General features: G+C 38.0%; 1 protein-coding gene across 11 annotated transcripts in view; it reads right to left on the reverse strand.

The window, feature by feature from the left end:
• Nucleotides 1-6,891: 6,891 nt before the first annotated feature.
• Nucleotides 6,892-19,593, reverse strand: part of ZNF568 (zinc finger protein 568) — a 30,862-nt gene continuing 18,160 nt past the window's right edge. For 8 of the 11 annotated variants that reach the window (XM_010849127.1, XM_010849124.1, XM_010849123.1 and 5 more), the window contains 3 exons: nt 16,087-16,213; nt 15,728-15,823; nt 9,539-12,512 (listed from right to left, as the gene is read on the reverse strand). In XM_010849127.1, the coding sequence (XP_010847429.1) occupies nt 10,930-12,512; nt 15,728-15,823; nt 16,087-16,156 (1,749 nt within the window). In that variant the 5' untranslated portion in view covers nt 16,157-16,213 and the 3' untranslated portion in view covers nt 9,539-10,929. Of the gene's footprint in view, nt 6,975-9,538; nt 12,513-12,675; nt 13,106-15,727; nt 15,824-16,086; nt 16,214-19,593 lie in introns of those variants that run through there. The other 3 variants (XM_010849128.1, XM_010849126.1, XM_010849129.1) reach the window with 3 other exon arrangements.

Consider the following 19,593-nt stretch of genomic DNA (forward strand, 5'->3'; position numbering starts at 1 on the left):
TATCACCACTAATTCCAGAAAAGTTTCATCAACCCAAATGGAAACCCCATGTCCATTTAGCAGTCACTCCCCAATCCTTCCTCCCCAGTGTCCCTGGAACCATTAATCTGCTTTCTGCTTCTATGGATGTGCCTATTCTGTATAATTAACATTGATGGAATAATCATACAATATGTGGTATTTTGTTTCAGCTTCATTCATGTAGCATAATGTTTTTGAGATTCATCTATGCTGTAACATATATCAATGCTTCATTCCTTTTTATGGCCAAATAATATTCTATTGAATGGATATACCATATTTTGTTCACCCATTTTTTTCTGTTAGTGAACATTTTCATTGTTTCTACCTTTTGGTTATTGTGAATATAGTTCAATCAGTTTTTGCCTCATGCATTTTGATCCTCTGTTCCTAGATCTATATACTTTAATGATTGTAATGATCCATAATGTTTTCCATCATCTGGTGGCTCAGTGATAAAGAATCCACCTGCCAAGCAGGATATGCAGGTTCAATCCCTGGGTCAGGAAGATCCTCTGGAGAAGGGAATGGCAACTCACTCCAGTATTCTTGCCTGGAAAATCCCACAGACAAAGGAGCCTGGAGGGCTACAGTCCATGGGGTCACAAAAGAGTTGGACACAACTCAGTGACTAAACAAAAACAACAACAGAACACTGTTTTCCATAGTGGCTGTATCAATTTACATTCCTACCTATAGTGTACTGCTGCTGCTGCTGCTAAGTCGCTTCAGTCGTGTCCGACTCTGTGCGACCCCACAGACGGCAGCCCATCAGGCTCCCCCATCCCTGGGATTCTCCAGGCAAGAACACTGGAGTGGGTTGCCATTTCCTTCTCCAATGCATGAAAGTGAAAAGTGAAAGTGAAGTCGCTCAGTCGTGTCTGACTCTTAGCGACCCCATGGACTGCAGCCTACCAGGCTCCTCCGTCCATGAGATTTTCCAGGCAAGAGTACTGGAGTGGGGTGCCATTGCCTTCTTCCCTTTTCTCCACATCTTCGCTGACACTTGTTATTTCTTGTCTTTTTGACAGTAGCCATTCTGATAGGTCTGAAGTAGTATCTAACCTGTGGTTCTGACTTGCATTTTCCTGCTGATCAGTAATGTTGCACATCTTTTCCTGTGTCTATTGGTCACCTGTATGTCTCCTTGGAAAAATGCCTATTCAGGTCCTCTGCCCATTTTTCAATAGGTATTTGTTTTTGCTCCTGAGTTGTATGAGTGTTTATTATATTTTGGATATTATCCTCTTATCAGATGTATCATTTGTAACCTCCCATTCAGTAGGTTGCCTTTTTGTTTTTTTATGGTTTCATTACTGTGCAAACACTTTTAAGTTTGATTAGGTCTTGTTTGCTTATTTTTACTCATTTAACTTACCTAAGGAGACAGATCTAAAAAGAAAAAAAAAAAAAAAAAGGTTACTAAGACCTGCAAGAGTGCACTATGTTTTCCTTCTAGGAGTATTATGATTTCACGTTTTATAATATGTCTTTAATTAATTTTATTTATGTATAGGGTATGAAAAACTGTTCTAATTTCATTCATTCTTTTACATGTAGATGTCCAGTTTTCCCAGCATCACTTATTGAAAAGGCTGTCTTTTCTCCACTGTATATTCTTGCTTCCTTTGTCATAGGTTAATTGATCAGATGTGTGTGGGTTTACTTCTGGACTATTTTGTTCCACTGATCTGTGTGGTCTGTTTCTGTGCCAGTACCAACCGTACTATTTTGATTACTGTAGCTTTGTAGAATGCTAGGGTTCCCCCCCTCCCCAATACTTTAGATATTTCACTCCATTCTCTTTGTGCTTACATGATCGCTGGAGAGAAACCCAATGTAATTTTTATCCTTGTTCCCCCATAGTTAAGATTTCCTCACCCCAACCCTGGATTTTTCAAGATTTTTCTCTTTGTCTTAATTTTCTCCAGTTTCAATATGATATACAGTTGCTGCTTAAACAACATGGATTTGAACTGGTAGGGTGCACTTAATAAATATAGTATCTGTATTTTCATTTTTCATTAATTTTGGAAAATTGTCAGCCATTATTTCATTTTACAAATTTTTAAATTAAGTGTGGGGAAAGGTTTTTGTTCAAATAGAGATCACAATATGTGTAACCAAAAGAAGTAGGGTTTGAGTCCTGATTCTATCCAGACTGTTGCAGCCTCCTGCCCTTGGGTGAGTCATTTATCAATTCCCTTGTTTTTGAGGCAGAGATGGCAGTATGTGGATTTTTGACTGCTCCAGGGGTCGGCACCCCTAACCCTTGCATTGTTCAATGGTCATATATACATAGGTGTAGATTTTTTGGTATTTCACTTGCTTGTCATTTCCTGAGCTTCCTGGATCTGTGATTTAGTGTTATTAATTTTGGAAAACTCTCAGCCATCATTATTTAGAATATGTCTCCTTTATCTCTTCTCTTTCTGGCATCCCAATTATATATATGTAACATCTTCTGTTATTTTCCCACAGTTCTTGGATATTCTGCTGTGGCTCTGTTTTTTAATCATTTTTTTTTTCTCTCTTTACACTTGCTTGGCAAATTTCTACTGACACAGCTCCAAGCTGATTGATTGTCTTTGACTATGTTCAGTCCATTGATGAACCTATCAAAAATGTTGATTTCTAGTATTTTAATATTTTGTTAGAGTTTTCATTTCTTTGCTTGCCCTACCTGTCTTGCATATTGTCTACATTTTCCATTAGAGTCCTTTAGCATATTAATCACAGTTATTTTGGATTTCCTATCTGATAACTCCAAAATATAGCTCATATCTGAGCCTGGTTCTAATGCTTCCTTCCTCTCTTCAGACAACTTTTTCTTGCCTTTAGCATAGATTGTAATTGTTTGTTGAAAGCTGTATATGATGTATTGGGTAATATGTGTGGCTGTACTCAGTTGCTAGGTCACATACTCTCTGTGACCCCACTCTTTTCTCCATGGGATTTTCCTGACAAGAAAACTGGAGCGGGTTGCCATTTTCTCCTAGAGTGGATCTTCCCAACCCAGGCATCACACCCAAGTCTCCTGCGTCTCCTGCATCTCCTGCATTGTAAGTGGATCCTTTACCCCAAGTCACTGTGGAAGCACACTGGGTAACATAAACTGAAGTAACTAGACCTTAGTGTGAGATGTTATGTAAATCTTGCCAGTAGCTGGACCATGTTTAATATTTGCTACGTCTATAGGTGCCAGAGGTTTCAGTTTTCTCTAGTGTCATTTAGTTCAGTTCAGTTGCTCAGTCGAGTCTGACTCTTTGCAACCCCATGAACTGCAGCCTGTCAGGCTTCCCTGTCCATTACCAACTCCCAGAGCTTGCTCAAACTCATGTCCATCGAATCGGTGATGCCATCCAACCATCTCATCCTCTGTTGTCCCCTAGTGTCATTGTTTTTATTTATTTGTTCATTTATTATCTCTGGCTGCGCTGGGTTTTCCTGGAAGCACACAGACTTTCTCTAGTTGTGGAGAGCACGGGCTACTCTCTAGTTGTAGTGTTCCAGCTTATTATGCTGGCTTCTCTTGCTGCCAAGCACAGCTGTAGTCGGATGGGCTCAGAAGTTGCCGTGTGCAGGCTTAGTTGCCTCCTGGCATGAGGGATCTTAGTTTGTGGACCAGGGCTCAAACCCATGTTGGATTCTTAATCATTAGACCACCAGAGAAGTTCCCCTACCGTTATTGTTCTCCTCCCACGTTGTCTTTGGGTTTCCCTATATCTCCTCCTTAAATCAAGTGTATATTGTGGCTCTTTCCATTGCAATCCACTATTATTGTACAGGAGCCCTATCAAGGTGGTGCTAAGGTAAGGGGGATGGGGAGCATTCTATAATCTTATATTTAAAATCTCATTTTTTAATGCATCTGAATACTTTGGAAGTATTTCTCTGCCTTTTTTTCCTTTCTCCCTTTCAGTGAGACAGGAAGATTAGAGGGGGCTGGCACTGGCTAGTTGCCCTTCCCTCAAGGAGATGAGGTTCTTGTAATCTAATTTGACTAGGAGAGCAGGCCTTTGTAATGGAGAACACTATGTGTATTTCTAAAAGCTTGCCCATTCCTAGCCTACAAATGAGGGGCAGGGGTGTTTCTTAGATCTTCACCTTGAGAACCTGGTGGGGTTCTTGGAGGTAAAATACATGAAAGTGCAGGGGTTCTCTTAGGCTGGGCCCCTAGAACTTCTCACATTCAAGTTAATCCACACTCCCCTTCAGCAATGCATCAAAATTATCATTTAAGTATTCCTAACAGTTTATGAGGGCTTCCTTGGTAGCTTAGCTGGTAAAGAATCTGCCAGCAATGCGGGAGACCTGGGTTCAATCCCTGGGTTGGGAAGATCCCCTGGAGGACGACATGGCAACCCACTCCAGTATTCTTGCCTGGAGAATCCCCATGGACAGAAGAGGCTGGCGGGCTACAGTCCATGGGGTCACAGAGTCGGACATGACTGAGCAACTAAGCACAGCACAGCACAACTGTTTATGACTCATGTGGCTTTAGCTCCAGGTAAGCTGATTTTGGCTGTTGTCTAGATTTTCCATCTCTTCACAATTCAGGGTGGTGTTTTCCCCTGCTACCTCAATTCTCTGATAGGTTTAAGAAAAGTCGTTGATTTTCACAAAGTAAGCAAGCCTATGAGCTATTAAGCCATAAGAAAGCATGGAGGAAACGTACATGCATATTTTTACATGAAAGCAGCCAATCTGAAAAGGCTATATACTATATAATTCCAACTATACGGAAAAGGCAAAACTACGGAAACAAAAAGATCAATGGTTGCCAAGGGTTGGAGTGAAAAAGGGAATAACAGGCATAGCAGAGAGGATTTTAAGGGGAGTGAACCTATCTGTGTGATACTATTATATAATTGTGGATACATGTGGACACATTTGTCCAAACTCATGAATGTACAGGGTTTCCCTGGTGAATCAGAAGGTAAAGAATTCACCTGCAATGTAGGAGACCCAGGTTCAATCCCAGGGTTGGGAAGAACCCCTGGAGAAGGGAATGGCTACCCACTCCAGTATTCTTGCCTGGAAAATCCCACGGACAGACAAGCCTGGCAGGCTATCATCACAAAGTGTCAGACATGACTGAGTGACTAACATTTTAACTTTTCATGAACATACAAACCAAAAGTGAATTCTGAGGCTGAACTGTGAACTTTGGTTGGTTATGATGTGTCAATGTAGGTCCATCCATTGTAACAAAGGTACCGCTCTGGTGAGGGATGTCGGTAATGGGGTGGCCAGGAGGTGTGGGGGAGCATATGGGAAACCACTGTACCTTCCCCTCAATTTTGCTGTTAAAACTTCTCTTTAAAAGACTTCAGAGGGACCTCCCTGGTGGTCCAGTAGCTAAGACTCTGCACTCCCAATGCAGGGCGCCTGGCTTTGATTCCTGGTCCCATATGCTACAACTAACACCTGGTACAGTCAAATAAATAAAACTTTAAAAAAAACTTTAAAAAATAATAGTTAACAGTTGCAGGTTCCTAGAGCTGATGGGGGGCGAGGGAGTCATTCATTTTCAGTTTGTTCCTAATTTTTTCTCCTTGTTTTAAGGATGGAAGTGATGACTTCCAAGGTCCTTAAATGTCAAACCTGAAACCAAAAGTCCTGGATTTTAAAACTGGTGTTAAAATTGTAATTTCCACAGGACTCATACATTTCATATCCTTACCAGCAATGTTCAGTATTCACTTACTTGCATCATTACCATTGCTGGATGTCATACATCTTTGTGATTTCCCAGTTGGCTCTGCAGCTATTTCTGTTCCTAAGTGCTAGCCAGCAGTGTGTGAAAGAAGGTAATGTGTGTAATGCTAGATCCCTGTCCTTAAAGTAAACTGATGTGCCTCTTTGTCCTCTATTCTCCTTGACTCCTGGGGATGTGAATGTGAGTGTGCCATATTGGGCTGTGTGAATAAGACCTCCCTAGGAGTTATGGAAAACAAGAAAGAGAATCTGTACCAGTTCTGTACTACCTAACTGCAGACTAATTATTAAATGTGTGGATAAAAAGATCAACTTTTAAGGCACTGTTATTTGTGGTCTCTTACATTCTACTGAATCTGTATTTCAAAACACTAGCTCTGTCTTTGCAAAGAGGAAGACCTGGGTTTGATCCCTGGGTTGGGAAGATCCCCTGGAGGAGGGTATGGCAATCCACTTCAGTACTCTTGCCTGGAGAATCCCCATGGACAAAGGAGCTTGGCAGGCTACAGTCCACATGGTCACAAAGAGTCCCTCTATCTGAAACAACAAATGGACTTGAAAAACTTTAAATCAAAGTCACATCAACTCTGTGAATTATATGCCGGTGTTTTCCAGTAATTTCATTGTTGTTTTTAATATCATAAGTCAATTCTGTTATTCTGTTCCACTGTATTTGTTTCCATCTACTCCCATTTTAACATATTCTTTGCCCACTATTCTTGTTTCTGAAATCCTCCATCTAGGACTACTTAGATTACTAAATAGCATGCCAATACCCCTCCTCAGTCCTCCTCCCTTCACATCCCTTTAGTCTTTTAACAATGAGTTTTTGAAGAGACCAGGCCAGATGTCAAATAGCGGTTCTTAAAGAGTAGTGGGAGAACCCTCAGGGGTCTCTTAGGTCAAAATTATTTTCATAGTAATTTCAACACCTTTTTTCCTTTTTCACTTTCATTCTCTCCTGAGAGTAGTTTCCTGGTCTACATAACATGCAACATTGCTACAGAATGAATGCAGAGATGAGAATCCAACTGTCTTTCATTAAACTATTAAAGGTATTTGAAAATTTATATAATAATACAATTGTCATTGTTTTTCAAATATACTTTTCATAAAATGTTATTAACATGTGATGAGTTTATTTATAAATGAATTAAAAATTGTTGTTTCAGTTTGAGACTTGCTGTTGCAAAATGTCCCCATCTTAGGTCAGGTTCCCTGGGAGACAGAATCTGAAATGAAGCAGAATTGGTGGAAGGTGAAATTGAACTGTGACAGGGTTGCAAACTCTCAGGGAGCTCTAGGACTGAGATGGCTCTTCGCACTTCTCTAAATTGCCCTTGGGGAGGCAGTGTAGCCATGCATGATGCAGCTCTCTTCATCCGAAGGCAATTCTTACAGAGGAACTCAGTGGTAAGTAGCAGTCAAAGATTTTCAGCAGTTAGCTCAGAGAGAGGGGAGTATAAGGCAGAGCTTACATTCTAGAATTCCCTTAGTGATCTGGCTGAAATGACAGATGGCAGGACTACAGCTGGAGATGATGCTCTTAACTTCTTTCCTGTCCCACTTCCTTCATGCCTTTACCACTCTTTCTAGGAGCACTTAATAAATCACTTGTGTGGGAATTCTCATCTCAAGATCTGCCTCTGGCAAATTACAGGTAAAAGAATGTCCACAATATGACTCAATTCCATCCTATCTTTACTCCCAAACGTTTCGCCTTAGTCTGCTGCATTTTTAGCAACTGGTGACCATCCAGCTGGTGATATCCACAAAAGTGTAGTTTTCCTTTCTCTCTCTTTTCCTTATCTTTCATATCAGCAAACTTCAAATTAAGTCTGAAATCTAGAATGGAAACTATCAGGCAGTAACAGTTCATGTGTATCCAAGTGGAGAGGGATTTATTGTGATTTGATAGATTATTTTTATGTTATCTCAGTCACTTAGACCTTATTTCTACTCTTCAGGATAGGAAAAAAATTATAGAGACAAGATCATCTTCTTGTTGACATACAGTAAAATAGCCTTCCTAGACTTGAGATTCAGGTTTAGTCTCAGGCACTATATATCACCCAATCAGCACAGCCACTCTTAGTGGGACAGGCTAAAAAGGCACATAAGGTGGTCATTATGAGTGTAAGGGAAATTTAAAATTTTTCTGTTGACTCCAAAACTATGTAAAGGATGGGACAGAAAAAAAGTGAGATATGAGCCAAATAAAGAAGCATGAAGAAAATCAGAGTGAAAAATGAGTTTAGATCACCCCCTCAAATTTTGCAACTAAAAATATTTACACAGATTTTGTTGTGTATATAAAACATGAACTTTGAAAAGTACTTTTTAAAAAGTCTACAAAAAAGTGTGCTTGCAAAATTGGACTTACCACAAAACCCATGAAAGAAGAGATTATGAAGTGACAACACATTTAGATATTTAAGTTTTGGGAAAGTGCTGATTTCATAAATATCAGTGCCTGCTATTTATAATTTTAAGTCATTGTCAGTCTTCAAAAATGACTAACTGAAGTAAAACTGAGCTTAGTCATGATTGTACTTCATAAATTTAGTCTAAGAATGATTTAATTTTGTAAAACTAGCTTCCAATAAATGCAACTGACATTCAAACATTCAAAGCTAAAGACTCCTTTTGAACAACATTCCAAATCATAATGGTTTTCTGTGCATCAAGTAATACTGCAGAGATGGTACAATAAAAAAATACCTGAAGGGCTGATTCACTTATTGTTTAACAGAGAATGAGATCCTTTCAGAGGAACGGTTATTACTGCTCAGGGTCTTAGACCACATACTGCTTTCAACCAAAACCAGATAGGTACATAAATTAAGGGTTGTAGAAGAAATAAAATGATCTGTAGGTTAAGAGTGAAGCAATTTTACATAATTGCTTAAGGCTATCCAAGGCTATGGTTTTTCCAGTGATCATGTATGGATGTAAGAGTTGGACTGTGAAGAAAGCTGAGCACCGCAGAATTGATGCTTTTGAACTGTGGTGTTGGAGAAGACTCTTGAGAGTCCCTTGGACTGCAAGGAGATCCAACCAGTCCATTCTGAAGGAGATCAGCCCTGGGATTTCTTTGGAAGGAATGATGCTGAAGCTGAAACTCCAGTACTTTGGCCATTTCATGTGAAGAGTTGACTCATTGGAAAAGACTCTGATGCTGGGAGGAATTGGGGGCAGGAGGAGAAGGGGACGACAGGATGAGATGGCTAGATGGCATCAATGACTTGATGGACTTGAGTCTGAGTCAACTCCGGGAGTTGGTGATGGACAGGGAGGCCTGGTGTGCTGTGATTCATGGGGTTGCAAAGAGTCGGACACGACTGAGCAACCGGGCTGAACTGAACTGATCTCAAGAAAATAAAAGGTTTTCTTGTTTCAAAATATTGTAATAATTAATGATTATAATAATAATAATGCTTATGCTGGTTGTATGGAAATGTACAGAGTAAGAAGACTAATATTGTAGAGTTAGTTTCTCAAGATTTTTTTCTCTCCATAATGACTCTAATCATATTACTAACTCATTAGTTATGAATTCAACAAGTTGTCAACTGAAACAAGACACACTGAGAGAGTAGGGATCATTAGATCATGATACCCTAAAATTCTAAATAAAAATCACATTTGATTTGTCACATTGCCCTCTGATTTTCAAATTTTTAACAAATAATTACATGCTTCTTGAATCTAAGATATAATTGGTTGAAAATTAAGTCCTAAATAAAGAATGTGAAAAAAAAAGCATAAGACTGATGAGACATGTTAATTTCATATTAATTAGTAAACAGGATTATCACTTTTAATTACTAATTTTCTGGAAATATTTTTGACAAAACAGTTCAGCATCTGATAGAGCACATGAATCTATTATAACACTTTCTTTCCTCTATGCATTGTCATCCCCTAACCCATAAATTCTGTGAAGTAAGTACAAAAACAATATTAAGACATCCATTATCACCATCATGTATCATTAACTTTTCAGATTCATTTTATATGCTATTCATCTCTTTTTAAGGCATAAAAATTACAAGTAAAGCTAAAAGCCCCCTTCGATCAACACCCTGAATCCTAATCTCCTGCCAGAGACAACACTATCAATAATTTAATGTGTTCTTTTTAATCCATTTAAAATAGTTTTACATACATATTTCAGTAATAAAAACATAGTTCTATTTTTTGTGAATGACTTCACTCCAATTTACATGAATGTTATTTTACAGTATGCTTCAGCTAGATCTTAATTTTTTCCCACTCAACATTATTTTAGATAACAACCCATGTTACACAATACAGACCAAGTTCATTACTTTTAACTGCTGTATACTATTCCTTATTTTAATATCACATTTTATTCATTAGCCCTTCAATATATAGGTTGTTTTCTATTCAGATATATATATTTCTTATGCATAGTTGTGAATTTCTTTAGGAAGTCTATCCAGAAGAGAAACTACAGGGTCCTTTTAAAAAATGTTTCCCTGCCTCAAAGTCACAGACAGCATCCTGTTATTTCCTTCCAAGAAGTTCAGAGTTTGGCTGTTCACATTTCAGTGTTCAAATCCTCTGGAATTCTGTTTCTTTATATGTTGTAAGGTTGTATGTAATTTTATTTTCCCCAGTATGGAGATTCAAGTACTCCAACTATTTTTATTGACTAGGCTGTTCCTCCTACTGATTTATGATGTCATGTCTAATACACAACAAGTTCGCATATATTCACGGGTTTATTTCTAGGCATTCTATTCTGTAAAACTTTTCTATCTACCTATTAATGTACTAATATTACACACTATTAAATGACCATAACTTTGCTATACATGTAGTATATGGTAGAAGATATGTCCTCTCTGTTCTTTTTCAATATTATCTCAGCAATCCATAGACTTTTATTTCATATGAGGTTTAGAATCATTTTATAAAGATCCTAGAAAATTCCTGTTAAATGTTTGGAACTCTACCAGGTCTAGAGATTAAGTTGGGAAGAACAGACATTTTATAATACTGGGTTTTTCCATCTACATTCTCTCCTTTACTCCAATCTTTTGCCCTTCAATAAAGCTTTATAATTTTTTCAAAAGAATCTTGTTCATTTTTTGAGATTATGCCAAGATATTTTAAAGTTAAGTAAAGCTTGGGTTGAATTTAAAAGAAAGTCTTATTCATTTAGTACACTCGGCGTTTCTCACCTGTATGACCTCTCTTATGTATAGAAAGGGATGCTCTTTGAGAGAATGCTTTTCCACATTCATTACATTCATAGGGTTTCTCACCAGTGTGAATTCTCATATGTATAATAAGTAATGAGCATTGAGAGAAGGCTTTTCCACATTTATTACATTCATACGGTTTCTCCCCTGTATGACTTCTAACATGAAGAGTAAGGGATGAGATTCGAGAAAAAGCTTTACCGCACTCATTACATTTAAATGGTTTCTCTCCAGTATGAATTTTTTCATGTTCAAGGAGGTTTTGTCTCTGACTGAAAGCTTTTCCACATTGATTACAATGATAGGGTTTCTCTCCAGTATGAATTTTTTCATGTTCCGTGAGATTTGATTTCTGACTAAAGGCTTTTCCACATACTGTACACGCATAGGGTTTTTCACCGGTATGAATTCTCTGGTGTCGGATGAGGTTTGACATCTGAATAAAAGCTTTCCCACATTCATTACATTCATAAGGTTTTTCTCCAGTATGAATTTTCTGATGTGTAATGAGATTTTCTTTCCTGCTGAAGGCTTTTCCACATTCATTACATTCATAGGGTTTCTCAGCTGTATGATTTCTCATGTGTACAGTAAGGGATGAACTTTGAGAGAATGCTTTTCCACATTCACTACATACATAGGGTTTCTCACCTGTATGACTTCTCATATGTATAATAAATACTGAGCATTGAGAGAAGGCTTTTCCACATTTATTACATTTATAGGGTTTCTCCCCTGTGTGACTTCTCATATGTAGATTAACAGATGACATCCGAGAAAAAGCTCTACCACATTCATTACATGCATAAGGTTTCTCACCAGTATGAATTTTCTCGTGTTCAATAAGATTTTGCTTCTGGCTGAAGGCTTTTCCACATTCCTTACATTCATAGGGTTTTTCTCCAGTATGAATTCTCTCATGTTCAATGAGATTTGATTTCTGGCTGAAGGCCTTCCAACAATCTTTACATGCATAAGGTTTCTCTCCAGTATGAATTCTCTGGTGTCTAATAAGGTTTGACATCTGAATGAAAGCTTTTCCACATTCATTACACTTATATGGTTTTTCCCCAGTATGAATTTTTTGATGTGTAATAAGATTTTCCTTCCTACTGAAAGCTTTTCCACATTCCTTACATTCATAGGGTTTCTCTCCAGCATGACTTCTCTCATGTCTGATGAGGTCAAATCTATGACTAAAATCCTGTCCACACTGATTACACTTAAAGGGGGTTATGACATGGGATGAGCAATGGTAAAATGGTTTCCCATACTTATTACATTCATAACTTTTCTTTTTTATAAAGCCTTTCTCATAACTAAATAAGTTTAAACTATGTTCAAAATCCTTATCAAGTGAGTCACATTCAAAGAACTTTTGTCTTGAAGTAACAATGTCTGAGTCCAGAGGAAATACTTTTGCAACATTTTTATATTCAACGGCATTTTCCTTATTCAGAGTTTTCTTGGAGATGGATGTGACATTCCTCACAAGGGTTTCCTGTTGCTTCTTGATCTGTTCATCAACTTTCCAAACTTCTAAAATGGAGGACCAAAAATTATGACTTTTGAATATTTCTCCTACTGCTCTATTGATAACATTTCAGAAATTTGCTAAAGTGGGGGGACTTCCCTGGAAGTTCAGTGGTTAAGACTCTGTACTTCCACTGCAGGGGGTGCAAGTTCGATCCCTGGTCAGGGAACTAAGATCCTGCATGCCACACAGCACAAACAAATACACAAACACACACACACACACAATGGAGGATTTAGGTACTTGAAAGGCAGGGAGAAGAGTGGGGCTGGAAAAAAAGAGGATGAATTTAAAGTCCGGAGTTACATACTGATTTGAAGGCAGGAACACATCTACATCATGAAGGTACATAAAGGAAAAAGAAGTCCATATGTAATTTAGAACTAGTTTCAATAATGTTCTTGAGGGCTGGAGAAGAGGAATTATGTAAAACACAGTTCATAAGGGAATAAGAAAAAATAAACAAATGGAGGAGAAATCAGAATCCTTTACAGAAGAGTAAAGAAGACATTTCCAAGAAGGGTGATCCATAGGATCAAATACAGAAGAGACTTTCCTCTTTCAACATGGTGGAATTAAACATCTCTATCTTCTCTCCCTGCAGACATGAAGAAAAAACAGAAAAAGAAATATGTGTTCAATTATACTAAAAGGCAGCTAAACTGCAATTCCAAAGTATAAGGAAAGTCAGGATAGACATAAATAGGTAGGAAAGAAACCAAGAGACAGTGGCTGTTATTTCTTGTCTCAGACAGAAAGCATGGTGAACAGAGTTCTCCAAAACAGAAGGCACACCCTGTGGACAGAATGAATGAGTCATTTTTTACAACAATGGAATCTGGATGTGTTAAGACTGCCTGGTGGAACATAATCATCTTGTTCTGACCCTGTCAAAAGGTAGGAAAGACAGAACTAAATAGATGCAAATATCTGCAGAGATGCAAATAGCTATTATTCTCATATAAGTAGGATATTGACATAGGAAGGTAGAAGAGAAACTAAGTGTTAGAGAAAGCATGCAACTAATAATCTCTGATTCAGAAGAAGTGAAGAGCAAACCAACTCTTAACACAAAACTCTGTGACAGAGGAAGTCGATAAAAGCAACAGAGGCTTCCTACTAGCTCAGAGTATTTTTCTAGACAATCTCCAACACTTCTTCAGTAAACAATGGGTCCAGCAGGAAATATCCTTATTCAAAGATGAGGAATGACAGTTATTCAGATCTATATGACACTACAAGAACCAAAAAATATGAATATAAAAGCTGAAAGGAAAAACTGATATTGACTGATCAATAAGTCTCATAAAGTTCGAAAGCTTTAAAGAAAAACAAACCTATGGGCATCCAGACAAACAAATCAAGTCATGTATGAAGGAAAACAATCAGGCTTCAGATTTCTCCAAGCAACATTCAAATCCAAGAAGCAGTAGGGGACTATCTAAAGTCTTCAGGGAACTGTCTACAAAAACCTCTAGAGAAGACAGTGTGACCTAAGAATTTTATACATAGCCAACTATCAACTAAATATAAAGTTTTTTTTTAAAAAGATATTTTCTTAATTTCAAAATCTCAGGAACTCTAGTTCCCACTAAATTACAAGCTCCCTGAAGATAGGACTTTGTTTTTTTTTTTATTGTTTTATGCCCATATCCAGAATAGTATTTTATCTATATTGTTACAACTATTAATGCGGTTTCCTTTTCCTTATATCTTCTACTGGTTGTTGAAGTATACATGAAAACAACTGATTTTTACTTGTTAATTTGATACCTTACCATATCACTGAATTCTCTTTAAGTTTGTTGAAGTTGAATCTCTTGTGTTTTAAGGGACATCATCTTATCATCTGTAAATAAAGATGGTTTTATAGGGTCCTTTCCAATTCCATTAGCACTATTTTTTTTCTCTTGTCTATTACTTAGGTATAAACTTAGTAAGAAATTTACAAAAGGTATAAAGGAAACCTTGGAAAGCATTTCTGAAGGATACAAAACAGGCAGATCCGAATAAAGATCTTGGATAGAAAACCTTGACAGTATAAAGATGTCAGCTCTCTGAAAGTTCATTTATACTTCTGACACATTCCCAGCAAAAAAATCCAACAGGTTTTTCTCTGGAAATAGATAGTTAAATTTAAAATTCATACAGTGACGGGGATTCCCTGGTGGCTCAGTTGGTAAAGAATCCACCTGCCAATGCAGGAGATATGGGTCGGATCCCTGATCTGAGAAAATCCCACATGCTGTTGAGCAACTAAACCCGTGCGTCACAACTATTGAGACTGTGCTCTAGAGTCCAAGAGCCACAGCTACTGAAGTCTGAGTGCCCTACAGCCCGTGCTCTGCAACAAGAGAAGCCATCACAATGAGAAGCCCGTGCACACCAAAGAAGAGTAGCAAGCCCCTGTTCGCTGAAATTAGAGGAAAGCCCGCATAACAACAAAGACCCAGCACAGACCAAAAAAAAAAATCCATAATTCCTTTAATAAACTGTTCCACCTTAAAATAAAAAACACCAATAAACAAAAAATAAATTAAAAAAATAAAATTCATATGGTGAAATAAACAAGAATGGTCAGCAGGACTCTGAAAAAAAGTGTACTTAACTTGGAAAAGAAAGGGACTGAATGTGAAGGGTAAGAGAGACTCACTTTTTAATGTTACCTTTTGGATTGTTAATATTTTTTAACCAAGGGTGCCTATATTATATTTCAAAAAAATTAAAGGAATGAAAGGTGTGAATAAGCAAGGAGGAGGTAACAAGCTGTAAGTCAGAGACTTTCAAAGCTATATTGGATTGTGAGAGTTGTGAAGTACAACAGAAAGTGTGAGTATTGTTACAAAACAAATCTGAAGCTTTTCAAAATAGAAAGAAGAAAAGAAATGAAAGGGAATTTAATTCAAATATTGAACACACAAAAAAGAAAACCTGTGAATGCAAAGGAATAAGAAAGCTTAAGGATCATAGAAAGGCACACTAATCCTGAAAGTAAGGCTGTAAATGAGCTAGGAAGTTTTAGTATTTAAAATTTGAAAAAAGGAAGAGAGCTGCAACATAAGAAGAACAGTATCTAGAAGTGTCACCATAATTCAAGGCATTCATATCTTCTGTCATTCTAGAAGACTTAAGCAAATCTTGGAAAACGTGAAATGGTATCAACCTCCTGAACAACTGCTATGTGGCTTTCTCATTCAGACCTGCCTTTTCACTTATTCACCTGGACAGTGCCGCCCAAGCATTTCTTCTTCTACCACCCATGGCTCCTCTTCCTGCTCCAACTTGAAGATCACATCTGGTTTGGTGACTTGACAACCTATTTTGAGAGACAACAAAGGACCTGAATGTTAATGCTGGAGACAACCATCCAGATCTTGGGTTGAGTCCTGGGGACTGGAGGGCCTACGAAAGATGATGGAGGAACTTTCACAGTGATACAAAATAATTAGCATTTACTCTAAAGACTAGCACATACAATCATATGAAGACAGGAAATGCTAGTTAAAGACATATAGCAAGTTGAAGTCTTCACATATTTCAAAGACAGAATTCTATGTAAGACTGCAAAGCTATCCTTACCCACTGTGACTAGGTTGCTGTAGTTCTCCAGCATCACATCACGGTACAAGTTCCTCTGAGCAGGTTTCATTTGCTGCCATTCCTCCTGTGTGAGGTCCACAGCCACATCCTTAAATGTCACTGTTTCCTGTTAAAACACAATTTGAAGTCATCAAAGCTAAACACTGTGGTCAAAACATGCAAGAACTCATTTAGCTAGTATCCAGGGTTCAGATACCATATATCAAGTTTTCTAATTTCTAAATACTTAATTTTGTATTTATACTGTGGGAGAAGATATACCATAATAGAAATACCCTGTAGGAATGTGTTATTACTTAATCAGCAAACTTATTAATTCATCATTTATTTTGCAGGAAGCTGGAAACAGTTGTCACTGATTTGTATTGGGCTGTGACAGAGATGACACAGATATGATTCACAGGCTCAGAACCTGTCCAAGCAGTTGTGTGATCTAATAAGAAAGAGGACATGGGAATAGTAGGGAAGTAATAAAGACAGAAGGTAAATGGGTAACTAAATGGTGGTACACCCAGATAAAGGAATATTACTCAGTGCTAAAAAGAAATGTGCTATCAAGCCATGAAAAGACATGGAGGAATCTTAAATGCATGTAACTAAGTGAAAGAAGCTGAGCTGAAAAGGCTATCTACGGTATGATTCCACTACAACATTCTGGAAAAGGCAAAACTATAGAAACAGTAAAAAGATTAGTGGATACCAGGCATTGGAGGAGAGGAAAGAAATGAGCAGACAAAGCACAGAGGATTTTTAGGTCAGTGAAAATATTCTGTATGATACTATAATGATGGATACATGTATATATGTGTGTGTGTATGTTAGTTGCTCAATCATTTCCGACCCTTGGTGACCCATAAACTGCAGCCCACCAGGCTCCTCTGTCAAGGGAATTTTCCAGACAAGAATACTGGAGTGGGTTGCCATTCGCCTCTCCAGGAGATCCTCCGGATCGAGGGATCAAACCCTGGTCTCCTGCATTGCAGGCAGATACACATACACACACACACATATATATACACACACACACACACAATATATATATATACACACACACACCAATCTTTACCAACGAGCTACCAGGCAAGCACCCATATATATAAACACACATATATATATATGTACATACATTTGTCCAAATTCATTGATTGTACAACACCAAGAGTGAGTCTGAGTGTAAACTACTGGACATTGGGTGAACATGATATGTCAATATAGGACCATCAATTGTAACAACTGTACCACTCTGATGGGGGATGTTGATAATGGGCAAGGCTATGCACCTGTGGAGGCAAGGGGTATATGGAGAACCTCTGTACCTTCCTCTCAACTTTGCTGTGAACTTGAAACTGCTCTTTAAAAGCAAACAAACAAAAAAATATATATAAAGAGTTATAAACCATTATCAAGTGGGCTTTATCCCAGGAATGCTGATTTAACAATACTGATTTAACATCTGAAAATAAACTAATGTAATACACAATGTGGACAGAATAAAGAATAAATTCATATGATCATCTCAACAGCTGCAGAAAAAGCACTTGACAAAACCCAATACTTTTTCATGAGAAAAATGCTTACACCTGTTAAAAACAAGACAACAGGCCCAAAATGGAGTCACTTATGCTAAGCCTCATGTCACCAAACTGAGACTTAATTAGTTTCAGCCTCTCCTAGAACTGGACTATTAAACCAGCCAAGCAGAAATCACCTGATGATCATTAGTGAAGTAATCTGTCTGATAAACCCTATCATCCCCTAAGGGAAAGTAATCGGGCCAGAACCAGTCTGCTTTTTGCTACTGTAACTTCCTTGCCCCTTTCCCTCTGCATGTAAAATTAACTTGGTATATAGCTCCTCAAAGTTCCTGTATATCTGCTAGATTGGAAGTTCTCTGACTCATGAATCATGGAATAAAGCCAGTAAGATCTTCAAAATGTACTCAAGTTGAATTTGTATTTTAACACACCCTTTGACTTGGCCCATGTACTCCAGTGATCGGGCAAGTGAAGAGCTTGCCCCAGGAAGCTGCTCGCCCATTCACCTGAGTGAACACAATCTGGAGGAGCTGGGAGCCCATCCCACAGCCTGTGTCAAGACCAGGTGATCTGCAGCCCAAAACAGAGCCCAAAGTCCACAAAGTCAACCTGTATAAGAATAAAGACCTGTTGTTCTACTCAGAAAAGAAGCAGAAAAGCTGAAAAGAAACCTGATTTAACACATAGTTGATTGAAAATTTTTCAAAGAACTAAGCTCTCAAAATGAAACTGGATTTAGATATTTTTATTGGTCAACGGGCTGTAGAATCTGACATTATGAGTTCAAATCCTGGCCTCAAAATTTACTAACTGTGTGGGAATTCCCTGGAAGTCCAGTGGTTAGGACTTGGTTCTTTCACTGCCTTGGCCCAGGTTCAATCCCTGATCAGGGAACTAAGATTCCCATAAGCCTCTCAGCATAGCCAAAAATTTTTTTTTTCTTTTTTTAACGAATTGTGTAAACTCAACAAATAGCCAAATTTGAACCTCATCTGTAAAGTGGCATTTTCCTCAAAGGGTTGTTATGAGGACTAAATGAGACCAAAAAAATGTGAAAAAAGCAGAACTGAGCCTGGCACCCAGTAACCATTTAATAAATGTTCCAGGAATAAATAACCCTTATTGGGCTTTCTTGGCAGTTCAGACAGTAAAGAATGCACCTGTAATGCAGGAGATCTGGGCTCGATCCCTGGGCCAGGAAGATCCCCTGGAGAAGGAATGGCTACCCACTCCAGTACTCTTGCCTAGAGAATTCCAAGGATAGAGGAGTCTGGTCCATAAGGTCACAAAGAATCGGACATGACTGAGTGACTAACACTTTCACTTTTCATGGAATATGAACCATTAAAAAAATAGGGAACAACAAAAACCGTGTTTTTCACTACCTCTAGTAAATTACCATTTGAACATCTTTCCCACTAACTAGTGTATGAGCATAAATTTCATATCCAAAAAGACTTGACAGAAACTGTAAAACAAGTAACAAAAGTAAATATGGGTTAATTTCTAACTGTATACAATGATGAATCAGTGCTTTATAACAGTCTATTTTCCTAAGATATTGATGCTCTTTACATGTATATATGCCAAGGATTCCATTTTTGGAGCAAGGAACAAAGGGGATTGTCAAAAAACATAAATTTAATTTGTGTCATTAAATTTTTGTTTTATTTTCCTATCAGACAGAACCAAGAAAAAGATGAGAATCACCCTAGCCCTGACAGGAAGCCTTAACATTTCCAGAGGTCCTGCTGGTAATCACAGCAGTCTCCTTCTCCTTCATTTTTAAGATACTTAACATGATAAATCTTTTTTAGAAATAAAGTTTACAGTGAAGCTAAGCTAAGCTAAGTCACTTCAGTCGTGTCCGACTCTGTGTGACCCCATAGACGGCAGCCCATCAGGCTCCCCCATCCCTGGGATTCTCCAGGCAAGAACACTGGAGTGGGCT

The sequence above is a fragment of the Bison bison genome, unplaced genomic scaffold (assembly GCF_000754665.1).
Source record: "Bison bison bison isolate TAMUID 2011002044 unplaced genomic scaffold, Bison_UMD1.0 scf7180017864280, whole genome shotgun sequence".
In the NCBI taxonomy this organism is placed as follows: domain Eukaryota; kingdom Metazoa; phylum Chordata; class Mammalia; order Artiodactyla; family Bovidae; genus Bison; species Bison bison.